At 54.7% G+C, this 15,203-nt stretch overlaps 2 protein-coding genes across 2 annotated transcripts in view; one reads left to right on the top strand and one right to left on the bottom strand.

The window, feature by feature from the left end:
* Positions 1–268: 268 nt before the first annotated feature.
* On the bottom strand, positions 269–13,236 carry ENTPD5 (ectonucleoside triphosphate diphosphohydrolase 5 (inactive)). Its single transcript, XM_075615405.1, has 6 exons — positions 13,135–13,236; positions 11,996–12,050; positions 8,259–8,782; positions 1,043–1,289; positions 507–649; positions 269–331 (listed from the first exon to the last, which is right to left on the bottom strand). The coding sequence occupies exons 3-6, from the start codon at positions 8,484–8,486 to the stop codon at positions 269–271; spliced, it is 681 nt and encodes a 226-aa protein (XP_075471520.1). The 5' UTR covers positions 8,487–8,782; positions 11,996–12,050; positions 13,135–13,236.
* Positions 13,237–13,382: 146 nt separating this feature from the next.
* The window catches only part of BBOF1 (basal body orientation factor 1), a 30,387-nt gene continuing 28,566 nt past the window's right edge, over positions 13,383–15,203 (top strand). Inside the window, exons 1-2 of the mRNA XM_075614733.1 lie at positions 13,383–13,887; positions 14,451–14,700. Coding sequence (XP_075470848.1) covers positions 13,841–13,887; positions 14,451–14,700 — 297 coding nt within the window. The 5' untranslated portion in view covers positions 13,383–13,840. The remainder of the gene's footprint in view (positions 13,888–14,450; positions 14,701–15,203) is intronic.

Here is a 15,203-nt window from a genome sequence, read left to right as displayed (position 1 = left end):
GCCTGCATCAAGCCCCTCACCCCCTGGGGCCTGCATCAAGCCCCTCACCCCCTGGGGCCTGCATCAAGCCCCTCACCCCCTGGGGCCTGCATCAAGCCCCTCACCCCCTGGGGCCTGCATCAAGCCCCTCACCCCCTGGGGCCTGCATCAAGCCCCTCACCCCCTGGGGCCTGCATCAAGCCCCTCACCCCCTGGGGCCTGCATCAAGCCCCTCACCCCCTGGGGCCTGCATCAAGCCCCTCACCCCCTGGGGCCTGCATCAAGCCCCTCACCCCCTGGGGCCTGCATCAAGCCCCTCACCCCCTGGGGCCTGCATCAAGCCCCTCACCCCCTGGAGCCAGCACCAAGCCCCTCACTCCACCCCAGAGACGGGGCCTGCACAAGCCCCTCACCCCCAACGCCTGAGGCCTGCATTAATCCCCTCACCCCCCCCCCCTCCAACGTCTGGGGCCTGCATTAATCCCCTCACCCCCCCCCCCCCCCCAACGCCTGCACAAGCCCCTCACCCCCAACGCCTGCACCAAACCCCTCACTCCACCCCAGAGACGGGGCCTGCATCTTTCTCTCACCATCTTTGGCTGATCAGCAAATGCAGAAAGTCCAGGCTTCACCGACTCAAATACTTCTCCATCCAGCTCTAAATGGAGCCCTGAGGAAAGGAGACAGGAGATGGGGGGGAAGAGAGAGAACAGTGAATGAAGGAAGGGGTGGGGTGGGGGAAATCAACATTAAGCTCTACCCCGACCCAGCACCCTCACCTGTGGCAATGCCCCCCCCTCATCTGTGGCAATGCCCCCCCCTCACCTGTGGCAATACCCCCCCCCCCTCACCTGTGGCAATGCCCCCCCTCACCTGTGGCAATGCCCCCCCCCTCACCTGTGGCAATGCCCCCCCCCCCCCTCACCTGTGGCAATGCCCCCCCCTCACCTGTGGCAATGCCCCCCCCTCACCTGTGGCAATGCCCCCCCCTCACCTGTGGCAATGCCCCCCCCTCACCTGTGGCAATGCCCCCCCCTCACCTGTGGCAATACCCCCCCCTCACCTGTGGCGCAGCGTTTGAAGCTGTAGATGTGAATCCGAGTTCCTGTGCTTCCTGCATCAAACATGATGCCATACACCGCGGTAACCGTGGCATTCTGTGCACCCATTGCAGACGGTAACACGGACTTCAAATCATCTCTGGGATCCATGTTAGACGAGCAGCAGCCAATCAGGGAAACGCTCAGTATTATCCAGACCAATAACTGCGCAGAGATCAAGCCCCCCATCTTGTCAGGAAGTCGCAGTCCCTGCAAAGCAAACAGCCCGAGCTATCACCCTGCAGAGCATCGCAGACACGGCCCGAGCTATCCCCCTGCAGAGCAACGCAGACACAGCCCGAGCTATCACCTGCAGAGCATCGCAGACATGGGCCGAGCTATCCCCCTGCAGAGCATCGCAGGCAGCCCGAGCTATCACCTGCAGAGCATCGCAGGCAGCCCGAGCTATCCCCCCGCAGAGCATCGCAGGCAGCCCGAGCTATCACCTGCAGAGCATCGCAGGCAGCCCGAGCTATCACCTGCAGAGCATCGCAGACACAGCCCGAGCTATCACCTGCAGAGCATCGCAGACACAGCCCAAGCTATCCCCCCGCAGAGCATCACAGACACGGGCCGAGCTATCCCCCTGCAGAGCATCGCAGGCAGCCCGAGCTATGCCCCTGCAGAGCATCGCAGACACGGGCCGAGCTATCCCCCCCGCAGAGCATCGCAGACACGGGCCGAGCTATCCCCCCGCAGAGCATCGCACACAGCCCGAGCTATCACCTGCAGAGCATCGCAGGCAGCCCGAGCTATCCCCCTGCAGAGCATCGCAGACACGGGCCGAGCTATCCCCCTGCAGAGCATTGCAGACACGGGCCGAGCTATCCCCCTGCAGAGCATCGCAGACACGGGCCGAGCTATTCCCCTGCAGAGCATCGCAGACACGGGCCGAGCTATCCCCCTGCAGAGCATCGCAGACACGGGCCGAGCTATCCCCCTGCAGAGCATCGCAGACACGGGCCGAGCTATCCCCCTACAGAGCATCGCAGACACGGGCCGAGCTATCCCCCTGCAGAGCATCGCAGACAGCCCGAGCTATCCCCCTGCAGAGCATCACAGACACGGGCCGAGCTATCCCCCTGCAGAGCATCGCAGGCAGCCCGAGCTATGCCCCTGCAGAGCATCGCAGACACGGGCCGAGCTATCCCCCCGCAGAGCATCGCAGACACGGGCCGAGCTATCCCCCCGCAGAGCATCGCACACAGCCCGAGCTATCACCTGCAGAGCATCGCAGGCAGCCCGAGCTATCCCCCTGCAGAGCATCGCAGACACGGGCCGAGCTATCCCCCTGCAGAGCATCGCAGACACGGGCCGAGCTATCCCCCTACAGAGCATTGCAGACACGGGCCGAGCTATTCCCCTGCAGAGCATCGCAGACACGGGCCGAGCTATCCCCCTGCAGAGCATCGCAGACACGGGCCGAGCTATCCCCCTGCAGAGCATCGCAGACACGGGCCGAGCTATCCCCCTGCAGAGCATCGCAGACACGGGCCGAGCTATCCCCCTACAGAGCATCGCAGACAGCCCGAGCTATCACCCTGCAGAGCATCGCAGACAGCCCGAGCTATCACCCTGCAGAGCATCGCAGGCACGGGCCAAGCTATCCCCCTGCAGAGCATTGCAGTCAGCCCGAGCTATCCCCCTGCAGAGCATTGCAGTCAGCCCTAGCTATCCCCCTGCAGAGCATCGCAGTCAGCCCGAGCTATCCCCCTGCAGAGCATCGCAGGCAGCCCGAGCTATCCCTCTGCAGAGCATCGCAGGCAGCCCGAGCTATCCCTCTGCAGAGCATCGCAGGCAGCCCGAGCTATCCCTCTGCAGAGCATCGCAGGCAGCCCGAGCTATCCCTCTGCAGAGCATCGCAGGCAGCCCGAGCTATCCCTCTGCAGAGCATCGCAGGCAGCCCGAGCTATCCCTCTGCAGAGCATCGCAGGCAGCCCGAGCTATCCCTCTGCAGAGCATCGCAGGCAGCCCGAGCTATCCCTCTGCAGAGCATCGCAGGCAGCCCGAGCTATCCCTCTGCAGAGCATCGCAGGCAGCCCGAGCTATCCCTCTGCAGAGCATCGCAGGCAGCCCGAGCTATCCCTCTGCAGAGCATCGCAGGCAGCCCGAGCTATCCCTCTGCAGAGCATCGCAGGCAGCCCGAGCTATCCCTCTGCAGAGCATCGCAGGCAGCCCGAGCTATCCCTCTGCAGAGCATCGCAGGCAGCCCGAGCTATCCCTCTGCAGAGCATCGCAGGCAGCCCGAGCTATCCCTCTGCAGAGCATCGCAGGCAGCCCGAGCTATCCCCCATGCAGAGCATCGCAGGCAGCCCGAGCTATCCCCCTGCAGAGCATCGCAGGCAGCCCGAGCTATTCCCCCTGCAGAGCATTGCAGGCAGCCCGAGCTATCCCCCTGCAGAGCATTGCAGACACGGGCCGAGCTATCACCCTGCAGAGCATCGCAGACACGGGCCGAGCTATCACCCTGCAGAGCATCGCAGACAGCCCGAGCTATCCCCCTGCAGAGCATCGCAGGCAGCCCGAGCTATCCCCCTGCAGAGCATCGCAGGCAGCCCGAGCTATCCCCCTGCAGAGCATCGCAGGCAGCCCGAGCTATCCCCCTGCAGAGCATCGCAGGCAGCCCGAGCTATCCCCCTGCAGAGCATCGCAGGCAGCCCGAGCTATCCCCCTGCAGAGCATCGCAGGCAGCCCGAGCTATCCCCCTGCAGAGCATCGCAGGCAGCCCGAGCTATCCCCCTGCAGAGCATCGCAGGCAGCCCGAGCTATCCCCCTGCAGAGCATCGCAGGCAGCCCGAGCTATCCCCCTGCAGAGCATCGCAGGCAGCCCGAGCTATCCCCCTGCAGAGCATCGCAGGCAGCCCGAGCCATCACCTGCAGAGCATCGCAGGCAGCCCGAGCTATCACCTGCAGAGCATCGCAGACACAGCCCAAGCTATCCCCCCGCAGAGCATCACAGACACGGTTCGAGCTATCCCCCTGCAGAGCATCGCAGACAGCCCGAGCTATGCCCCTGCAGAGCATCGCAGACACGGGCCGAGCTATCCCCCCCGCAGAGCATCGCAGACACGGGCCGAGCTATCCCCCCGCAGAGCATCGCACACAGCCCGAGCTATCCCCCTGCAGAGCATCGCAGACACGGGCCGAGCTATCCCCCTACAGAGCATCGCAGACACGGGCCGAGCTATTCCCCTGCAGAGGATCGCAGACACGGGCCGAGCTATCCCCCTGCAGAGCATCGCAGACACGGGCCGAGCTATCCCCCTGCAGAGCATCGCAGACACGGGCCGAGCTATCCCCCTGCAGAGCATCGCAGACACGGGCCGAGCTATCCCCCTGCAGAGCATCGCAGACACGGGCCGAGCTATCCCCCTGCAGAGCATCGCAGACACGGGCCGAGCTATCCCCCTGCAGAGCATCGCAGACAGCCCGAGCTATCACCCTGCAGAGCATCGCAGACAGCCCGAGCTATCACCCTGCAGAGCATCTCAGGCACGGGCCAAGCTATCCCCCTGCAGAGCATTGCAGTCAGCCCGAGCTATCCCCCTGCAGAGCATTGCAGTCAGCCCGAGCTATCCCCCTGCAGAGCATTGCAGTCAGCCCGAGCTATCCCCCTGCAGAGCATTGCAGTCAGCCCGAGCTATCCCCCTGCAGAGCATTGCAGGCAGCCCGAGCTATCCCTCTGCAGAGCATCGCAGGCAGCCCGAGCTATCCCCCTGCAGAGCATCGCAGGCAGCCCGAGCTATCCCTCTGCAGAGCATCGCAGGCAGCCCGAGCTATCCCTCTGCAGAGCATCGCAGGCAGCCCGAGCTATCCCTCTGCAGAGCATCGCAGGCAGCCCGAGCTATCCCTCTGCAGAGCATCGCAGGCAGCCCGAGCTATCCCCCATGCAGAGCATCGCAGGCAGCCCGAGCTATCCCCCTGCAGAGCATCGCAGACACGGCCCGAGCTATCCCCCTGCAGAGCATCGCAGGCAGTCCGAGCTATCCCCCTGCAGAGCATCGCAGACACGGCCCGAGCTATCCCCCTGCAGAGCATCGCAGGCAGCCCGAGCTATTCCCCCTGCAGAGCATCGCAGACACGGGCCGAGCTATCCCCCTGCAGAGCATCGCAGACACGGACCGAGCTATCCCCCTGCAGAGCATCGCAGACAGCCCGAGCTATCCCCCTGCAGAGCATCGCAGACAGCCCGAGCTATCCCCCTGCAGAGCATCGCAGGCAGCCCGAGCTATCCCCCTGCAGAGCATCGCAGGCAGCCCGAGCTATCCCCCTGCAGAGCATCGCAGGCAGCCCGAGCTATCCCCCTGCAGAGCATCGCAGGCAGCCCGAGCTATCCCCCTGCAGAGCATCGCAGGCAGCCCGAGCTATCCCCCTGCAGAGCATCGCAGGCAGCCCGAGCTATCCCCCTGCAGAGCATCGCAGGCAGCCCGAGCTATCCCCCTGCAGAGCATCGCAGGCAGTCCGAGCTATCCCCCTGCAGAGCATCGCAGGCAGTCCGAGCTATCCCCCTGCAGAGCATCGCAGGCAGTCCGAGCTATCCCCCTGCAGAGCATCGCAGGCAGCCCGAGCTATCCCTCTGCAGAGCATCGCAGGCAGCCCGAGCTATCCCCCATGCAGAGCATCGCAGGCAGCCCGAGCTATCCCCCTGCAGAGCATCGCAGACACGGCCCGAGCTATCCCCCTGCAGAGCATCGCAGGCAGCCCGAGCTATTCCCCCTGCAGAGCATTGCAGGCAGCCCGAGCTATCCCCCTGCAGAGCATTGCAGACACGGGCCGAGCTATCCCCCTGCAGAGCATCGCAGACACGGGCCGAGCTATCCCCCTGCAGAGCATCGCAGACAGCCCGAGCTATCCCCCTGCAGAGCATCGCAGGCAGCCCGAGCTATCCCCCTGCAGAGCATCGCAGGCAGCCCGAGCTATCCCCCTGCAGAGCATCGCAGGCAGCCCGAGCTATCCCCCTGCAGAGCATCGCAGGCAGCCCGAGCTATCCCCCTGCAGAGCATCGCAGGCAGCCCGAGCTATCCCCCTGCAGAGCATCGCAGGCAGTCCGAGCTATCCCCCTGCAGAGCATCGCAGGCAGTCCGAGCTATCCCTCTGCAGAGCATCGCAGGCAGTCCGAGCTATCCCCCTGCAGAGCATCGCAGGCAGTCCGAGCTATCCCCCTGCAGAGCATCGCAGGCAGTCCGAGCTATCCCCCTGCAGAGCATCGCAGGCAGCCCGAGCTATCCCCCTGCAGAGCATCGCAGGCAGCCCGAGCTATCCCCCTGCAGAGCATCGCAGGCAGTCCGAGCTATCCCCCTGCAGAGCATCGCAGGCAGTCCGAGCTATCCCCCTGCAGAGCATCGCAGGCAGTCCGAGCTATCCCCCTGCAGAGCATCGCAGGCAGCCCGAGCTATCCCCCTGCAGAGCATCGCAGGCAGCCCGAGCTATCCCCCTGCAGAGCATCGCAGACAGCCCGAGCTATCCCCCTCACTGGATCCCATCCTGAGGGTAAGGTCCATATGGTTGGAAGTGTAATTATGCCACTTCATCGTGAATCTAGCCAGTCTAAGATTTGTGTATTTCAATGTTTAATCGCACATTCAGTGTTAATATGTTACTTATACTCTGAATGCTGACCTTCTGGTGTATTTTAAATTCTTTTAATCCTTCGTATTTACACAAGGTGATACAATGCATAGAGTGACTGACAATGCATACTGTATAGTGACTGCCATAACTGCCCACTTTGTGTGCCACAGAAAGGGGGGAAAAAAAAAAATGATGGATTTATAGGGATTTGAAACAAAAGATATACGTCACTTCTGTATTAATATTGCCATTACATTAACCCAGGGGTTGCCAATTCCAGTCTTTAAGGGTTACCAACAGGTCAGATTTTAAGGTCAACCCAGTTTCAGCACAGGTGGCTCAGAGGCTCGGTCGGAGCCTCTGATTGAGCCACCTGTGCTGAAGCAGGGATATTTTGAAAACCTGACATGTTGGCGGCCATTGAGGACTGTAGTTGGCCACTCTGCATTAACCCATAAAAGCCGATGCCCAACTCCATATATAATTGGCAGGTTTGAAAAGTATAAGATGATCTGTAACATACTACCAGATGTCAATTAAAAAAAAAAAAAAAAAAAAACACGGAAATATTACCCAGCAATAGTGATTTTCTCCGGCCGCTGCATTGTAGTGCAACACATGAGGGATATGCTTCTCCCATCCGAAGGTAGGACAGGCGCCTGACCTGTTTGAGGTCTTATAAACCTCGCCTATGCCTCTCAGGTCAGTTGTATGGCTAACCAAGCTACATACGATTCCAAAGGACATTACTTTTTAAAGTACCGCGAAATCCACTTTTAAATAAAAATGGAGGTGGGGACTTGGCGTGCCCTGCCACAGAGACCAAGGGGAAAGAGTGAGATTTAAGTTCTCTCTTCCGTCCCTGCATGTTAGCAGGAGATATGAGGGAATATCCCAAAAGCAGTAACTCCCTGAAAACAAAAATATGGTGTTGGTCAAATTATTGTAACCCTCCCTGCCCGTCTCCCAGGGCGTTTACACTGAGGCCGGTGTAATGCTGCGCTGTACGCATTACCTTGTTCAGGGTGCAGGCCGGGCGTTAGCACACAATGGTGGGTGCCAGGAACTTGATTCATTCAAAAACAGCAGAATATTGTCTGGAAAGAAACTGCAGACGTCCTTCCCTCAGCTATGGTAGGACCAGAACAACTGCCCTGGGGTGGGTAACACCCCCTTTTATAGCGGTCTTACAAGTCTTGTCCTACCTCCGCTGGATGGAGAAGTTAATCCATTGGCGTCTGCCATAGAGGCATTTCTGGAAACGGATTAACCTGCTCCATACCGTGGTTCTACCTCTGGCGGTGGGCCTAGTGGTGCTGCCTTCATGTCTGGTAGTTGGTCTTGGTGCCGTAAAAGATCTGTAACCCCAAAAGGACTGTCTGACCTCTGGATGACATAGTAAAACAGGATTTTCCTTCTCCCCCCCCCCCCCCTATGACTGGCACCAGGGTTTGAGCTACAGAGGTCTGCTGATATTGTAGAGGATCTAGCAAGCAACTTAATTGCATCAAAAGAAGCATCAGAGACAATCCAATTAATCTTCTGCCATGATGTTCTGGCTTCTATTGCGTCCTGAATGCCAGAGAACCAGGTCTTCATTGTTCTTACCAGGGAGGCCAACTCCACCATGGGCTTGAGGGAAGCTCCGAATGTTGAATACAATCTTTTATGCAGACCGTCTATCCTCTCGTCCATAGGACCTCTGAAGGAAGCTGCATCGTCAAGGGGGATGGTCGTCCTAGCAAGTCTGGATACTGCGGTGTCTATGCTAGATGGATTGTCCCAATCCTCCTTGTCTGCGGTCTTAAATGGGTACATTCTATTAAACGTATTCATCGTGCCGCTCTTTCAGTTTGGATATTTCCATGTGTTGGATATCAAATCCTTTAATACCTTGCAAATCGGAAAGGCTCTGGGTTTCTTCTTCGACCCTTAGAAAATCCTATCCAAGGCATTTAGAGCCACTTTTTCTTCTGGTCGCCCAAGGGTCGATGACAATTCTTTGAGAAGCACAACTGATGTGACAGAGGCATAGGATGGGCTTATAAAACCTCAAACAGTGGCTGAAATAAGCCGAAGAGATACTCTGGATTTCTCTCTATTTGTGGTGTACTCCAAATGTTTGATTTGAGCTAGATTAATAAAGGAAAACATAACCTTTATTACATCTGAGTACCGAACACTTTATATAATACAGTGACAAGAAAACAAAATCTGGAGTTCACCCCAAAATGTTTAGTAACCACCGCTGTTGGCTGGAATAATTCCAGGCTCAAAGTACTTGAGGTAAAGTTTACCTCCTAGACCCAGTGTGTTGGCTGTACTCCCCAGCAGGGACAGGCACCGTGGCAATTGCAGGTGAACGGGTTCAGTGAGCAGTTAATCGTTACTTTGTTACTTGAAGTCAGTGGTTTAGCCAAATACTTAATTTCTGTGTCTCTGGTGACCATGGCAACTGAACACTAGAAAGGGTCCGTCTGAGACGCATCCCACCCACCCTGGAAGAAGTTGTTTTTTCAACAGCGAAACATACATCGGGTATTTCCCGATGTCATTGGTTCTGACCCGTTGGCTCCTTGTCCCTCTGACCGGAGCAGTTTGTGCTCCTCTGCGCTCCTCTTTTAGGTGCCTGAACCACCACTCTTTATACCTCCTCTCTTGCACGGAGGTAGTAGTAGATCCTGTAATAGTTTATACCCAATGAAAACGAGGTTGCGTGTAACATTCTTCATAGGGAATACCTACTCCTATCTCTATGCCTTCCCTTATTGTAGGGCTTCAGGTTTTTTAGAGCTATTGGCAGTTGTAGTTTGTAGAGCGAGCTCTGTCTGCCGCATTAGCAAGTCTCGGACTTTGGTAATCAGCCGTTTCTATCTAGCTGCCATACTGCCTATTTTCACAGTATAGAATCAGTGCCCCGGTGACACCATTGTGTCACTGCGCAGCGATCAATGATGCTTAGACCTAAACTAGGCACCTTCTATCTAGGCCAGGGATGCGCAAACTTTTGGTGCTCCCCCCCCCAGTACTTGCGCCCCCCTTACCTTTGTGCCGGCGTAACATGAGGCCGCAGGGGTCATGTGACATCACACAACCCTGCGGCGTCATTTGAGGCTACGTTGCCATGGCGACACATTGACCAAAGCCAGCTATATCAAGGTGAGTTACAGAGGCCTCGTGCGGTCCCCCGGCTTTTAAATGCCGGGGAAGAGCGCAGGGCCTGTGTAACCGCCACGTCCCCCCCCCCCCCCAAAAAAAAAAAACCTCACGCACCCCAGTTTGCGCACCACTGATCTAAGCTATTGGGGGTACAGGTAAACAATCTACTTCCTACAGAAATGATAAGCAATACATATTACAGCATTATCTAGTTTACCTACAGACAAGTGCTTCCAAAATCAGAAGGGGAAAAATGCTATGTTGTACATGTATATTTCTATTATAAATACCCCCTGTGCAATGACTGGCTGCAGTTATAGCCATACCAAAACGGACACGTTTAAAAGCAGCAAAAACATGAAATATTATGTTTTATTTATTTTTAAATAAATCAGTTCTGTAGACTTAGATAACAGTGACTGTTCAAGATCTTTGCAACACGTTCCTGTTTGTGATCATTTGTTGCCAATGTTCCAAGCAGTTCCAGCTAGAAACCGCGACAACAGGCAATGTTACCGTAGCAAATTCCGGGATACATTGTAGCTGCCAAGTTATATTGACTGAAGAATTGATTGGAACTGAAAAGCGGCCATTATGTTAGGCACACACAGTCAGGATTTATACAGAATTATAACAGAAGCACCAAATGATCACCAGCTTCGGTAAGAATGTAGAATACATACATTGTCACAGGCTTTCCGTGTACAAATAGGAACAGAAAAGGGAGGGGGAGGGAGGGAAGTATTACAGTAGTATTGCTGCTTTAAAAGATAACGGATTGCCAAATAACAAAGTAACGGTTAACTGCTCACCCAACCCGTTCAGCAGCAATGACCACAGTGCCTGTCCCTGCTGGGGAGTGCAGCCAGCACACAGGGGAGTGCAGCCAGCACACAGGGGAGTGCAGCCAGCACACAGGGGAGTGCAGCCAGCACACAGGGGAGTGCAGCCAGCACACAGGGGAGTGCAGCCAGCACACAGGGTCTAGGAGGTAAACTTTACCTGAAGTACTTTGAGACTGGAATTACTCCAGCCAACAAAGTTCGTTACTACATTTGTCACTCTGCGTATTGTCCTGTTAATTAATACCCGCAGCCTTAGGCAGTTTGTTCCCTGGGGTGAACTCCAGATTTGATAATTTTCTTGCCACTGTACTATATTAGCATTTAATTGTATACCTTCCTTTAATGTACCAATGCATGTTGTAAGCCTAGTAGGTTGCGTTAACACCCACCTCTATTTTATTGTGCACAAGTGTTTGGACACCAACAATTTTTTGCAAAAATTACCTCCAAAAAAAAAAAGGTATCACCCACCCCCATCTATCCGTATTCATTAACCCAAGATGAGAGGTTCCTCTATACCAGTGTTTAAGCTTTTTGTTAAGGAATCCTATAATTATATTGTGAAATCGTGCAGAACCCCAACCCTCTCTAATAGCGCGTCTGAGATCAGATGCATTGTAAGGAACCCCAACCCTCTCTAATAGCGCGTCTGAGATCCGATGCATTGTAAGGAACCCCAACCCTCTCTAATAGCACGTCTGAGATCCGATGCATTGTAAGGAACCCCAACCCTCTCTAATAGCGCGTCTGAGATCAGATGCATTGTAAGGAACCCCAACCCTCTCTAATAGCGCGTCTGAGATCAGATGCATTGTAAGGAACCCCAACCCTCTCTAATAGCGCGTCTGAGATCAGATGCATTGTAAGGAACCCCAACCCTCTCTAATAGCGCGTCTGAGATCAGATGCATTGTAAGGAACCCCAACCCTCTCTAATAGCGCGTCTGAGAACAGATGCATTGTAAGGAACCCCAACCCTCTCTAATAGCTTGTCTGAGATCAGATGCATTGTAAGGAACCCCAACCCTCTCTAATAGCGCGTCTGAGATCAGATGCATTGTAAGGAACCCCAACCCTCTCTAATAGCTTGTCTGAGATCAGATGCATTGTAAGGAACCCCAACCCTCTCTAATAGCGCGTCTGAGATCAGATGCATTGTAAGGAAACCCCAACCCTCTCTAATAGCGCGTCTGAGATCAGATGCATTGTAAATTCTTCTGAATTTGGTACAATTTTGAAATTACCTGAAAATTGCACGGAAACCTTTAGGGACACCCGGGGAAACCTGTTGAAAAAACACTGGCCTATACTATCTGTGAGGACCTCAAAGTCTGTGTCCTACCTTCGGATGGGAGGAGCACAGCACGCATGTCATGTGTTGCCATGGAATGGAGGGGCTGAAGAGAAAAAGTATTCAAGTAAAAATAAAAAAGGACCAGCGTTCCGACATTTTTTCCTCCACGTTTTATCATTTATTCACAGAATAAATATGAATATACGGACTGCTCCAATATCTAGCCAAATCTAACACAAAAACACACTCAGACCTCAGCACAGATTGATAGGAGTCACAGATTAGAATCAACCCAAAAATTACGGTTGACATTAAATACATCTTAAAGCCACAACAACATCACAAATGCTGCTCTACACACACACACACACACACACACACACACACACACACACACACACACACACACACACACACACACACACACACACACACACACACACACACACACACACACACACACACACACACACACACACACACACACACACACACACACACACACCTCTGCAGCACCCCTCACTTTAATTTAAAGGGGCAATATAGGTTTGGGGTGCAGTGGAGGGGGGGTAATAGGTTTGGGGTGCAGTACAGTGGGGGAATAGGTTTGGGGTGCAGTGGGGGAATAGGTTTGGGGTGCAGTGGGGGAATAGGTTTGGGGTGCAGTGGGGGAATAGGTTTGGGGTGCAGTGGAGGGGGGTGATAGGTTTAGGGTGCAGTGGGGGGGTAATAGGTTTGGGGTGCAGTGGGGGTGATGGGTTTGGGGTGCAGTGGGGGTGATGGGTTTGGGGTGCAGTGGCGGGGGTAATATAGGTTTGGGGTGCAGTAGAGGGGGTAATATAGGTTTGGGGTGCAGTGGGGGTGATGGGTTTGGGGTGCAGTGGCGGGGGTAATATAGGTTTGGGGTGCAGTGGAGGGGGGGTAATAGGTTTGGGGTGCAGTGGAGGGGGGTAATAGGTTTGGGGTGCAGTGGAGGGGGTTGTAGGTTTAGGGTGCAGTGGGGGGTAATAGGTTTGGGGTGCAGTGGAGGGGGGTAATAGGTTTGGGGTGCAGTGGAGGGGGTTGTAGGTTTAGGGTGCAGTGGGGGGTAATAGGTTTGGAGTGCAGTGGGGTGATGGGTTTGGGGTGCAGTGGCGGGGGTAATATAGGTTTGGGGTGCAGTAGGGGGTGTTATCCCTGCCTCTCACCTGCAGCTTCCCCCGGCCCGCGCCCCGCAGGTCTCACTCCCGCTGCCCTCCTCCTCCCCGGAGCTGTCTCACACTGTCGCTGCCATCCCTGAGCGGGCATTATATAGGCTTAGCGTGATGACGTTTTAAAATGCGTCTACGTCACATAACTTGGTACCTATAGCAACCCCGAGTGCCATATGTAAACAAACAGACGACTGGCAGGTGTATAACGGGGAGAGGGGAATAGGGAGAGAGAGGGAGATAGATAGGGAGGGAGGGGAGATAGAGAGGGAGGGAGAGAGAGGGATAGATGCAGAGAGTGTGTGTGTGTGAGAGGGAGAGAGAGATACAGGGAGTGGAATAGAGAGCGTGAGAAATAGAGATATACTGGGAGTGAGTGAGAGTCAGGGAAAGAGAGAGAGTGTGTGTGTGTGAGAGAGAGAGAGGGAGAGAGAGAGAGAGGGAGAGAGAGAGAGAGGGAGGGAGAAAGAGATACAGGGAGTGAGAGAGGGGGAGAGAGATACAGGGAGTGAGAGAGAGGGGGGGAGATACAGGGAGTGTGCATGAGAGAGAGATACAGGGAGTGTGAGAGAGGGGGAGATACAGAGAGAGAGGGAGTGAGAGATAAATAGAGACCGAGGACACAGAGAAAGGAAGAGAGACACATCACAGATATAGGGACACAGGCGTTCAGCACTGAGAGTAAAACCGCCACAAACCCGAAATGCCTAAAAACAAGAGCAAACCTGGAAAAGGGAAGAAGGGGAAAAGGTATGGCTGCTCTACTTATAATGTATCCCTTTCTGTGCTAGACCGCACCCTGCTGTACCTGTATCTCTTCCCCTACCTCCATCACACACCCTCCTCACTACCCATGCCTAGCCTGGTTAGGCTAACCAGCTATATCCCAACCCAAACCTTCACAACCAAGCAGCGTAAACTAGTCCCACACTAAACGTGTCCACAAAACTACATCTAATCCAACTGGGCAATACAGTAACCTGCTCCCACAGGAAAACGGCACCAAATCATCATCATAACTGTCCCAATCTGCGCACCATCTTCTAACCCAGGGGTGCGCAACTCCAGTCCTCAAGGGCCACCAACTGCTCAGGTTTTCAGGATATCCCTGCTTCAGCACAGGTGGCTCAATCACTGATTGGTGGCCCATGAAGACTGGAGTTGCCCACCCCTGTTCTGACCCGACACCAAACTTCCATTGTGTCTTATCTAACTAACTAGTCTACTTGCTAACTACTTCTACTTCTCCACTACTCTTTAAAATAAAATAAAAACATATAAACTATTGTTGTTTTTTTTCTTTCTGTATTTAGAAAGAAGAAGGTTGGGAAAGGGGAATCCAGGCTGGACAAGGAGTCGGAGGTAGAGCGAGCTAAAGCGAATGCAGCCCTTTGGGAGGCTCGGCTGCAGGCCACGGAATTCTCCCGCGCGGAATACCGAGAAGCCGCTCGCAGCCTGGCTCTGAACAACGAGGAGCTGACAAAGCATCAGGACCACTTGGAGAAGGACATGGTGGATGTCATTGGATTCTTGAAGAAGCAGGACATGGAGAAAGATGAGCTGGTATTATAGCATTGTAATACTTTGTCTCTCAGGTCCTCCACACTCTCATTTAGGGCCAGATGCACTAAACTCCGTTAAATTAGGACAAATAATGTCAGGTTACCTAAATAGGTAAAGTACATTATTTTCACTGAGTTTAATGGGTATCCACTAAGCTAATTATATGCGGAAACAACCGCCATCGTTTAACTCATTAGCATCGGGGAGAGCGAGCACCCCCGGGATGCCTGGGAGAATCGGATATGCTAATAGGACACGCAAAGTCTATTTTAATGACTCCTTTTAGCATATCTCTCAGGTGTGATTCTTTTTTTTTTTTAGGTGTCTCTCCATCAGTTGTTTGAATTTGGGTTTGTGGCAGAGAGGTTATTTGCTTTAGTGGATAGGCATTAAGAGTTAATTTAGGTTAACCAAGTTTAGGGCAGCTGGCCTAATCTTTTCTCGGCCTTTTGGCTAAGATCAAGGCGAGATGAGTGCTCCTCTCGACCTGCACAGCTATGACC

This window comes from Ascaphus truei, chromosome 9 (genome assembly GCF_040206685.1).
Source record: "Ascaphus truei isolate aAscTru1 chromosome 9, aAscTru1.hap1, whole genome shotgun sequence".
Lineage (NCBI taxonomy): Eukaryota > Metazoa > Chordata > Amphibia > Anura > Ascaphidae > Ascaphus > Ascaphus truei.
This window is presented reverse-complemented; position numbering and strand designations above follow the sequence as displayed.

Excerpts from the sequence above, each read along its gene's own strand:
- ENTPD5 (XM_075615405.1), bottom strand. The coding sequence starts at position 8,486 with ATGAATACGTTTAATAGAATGTACCCATTTAAGACCGCAGACAAGGAG. Across the intron at positions 1,290-8,258 it reads TGGTGGAGTTGGCCTCCCTG|GGACTGCGACTTCCTGACAA; the intron begins GTAAGAACAATG and ends TTTGCTTTGCAG. Across the intron at positions 332-506 it reads GTTTGGTGCAGGCGTTGGGG|GGGGTGAGGGGCTTGATGCA; the intron begins GTGAGGGGCTTG and ends TGCTGGCTCCAG.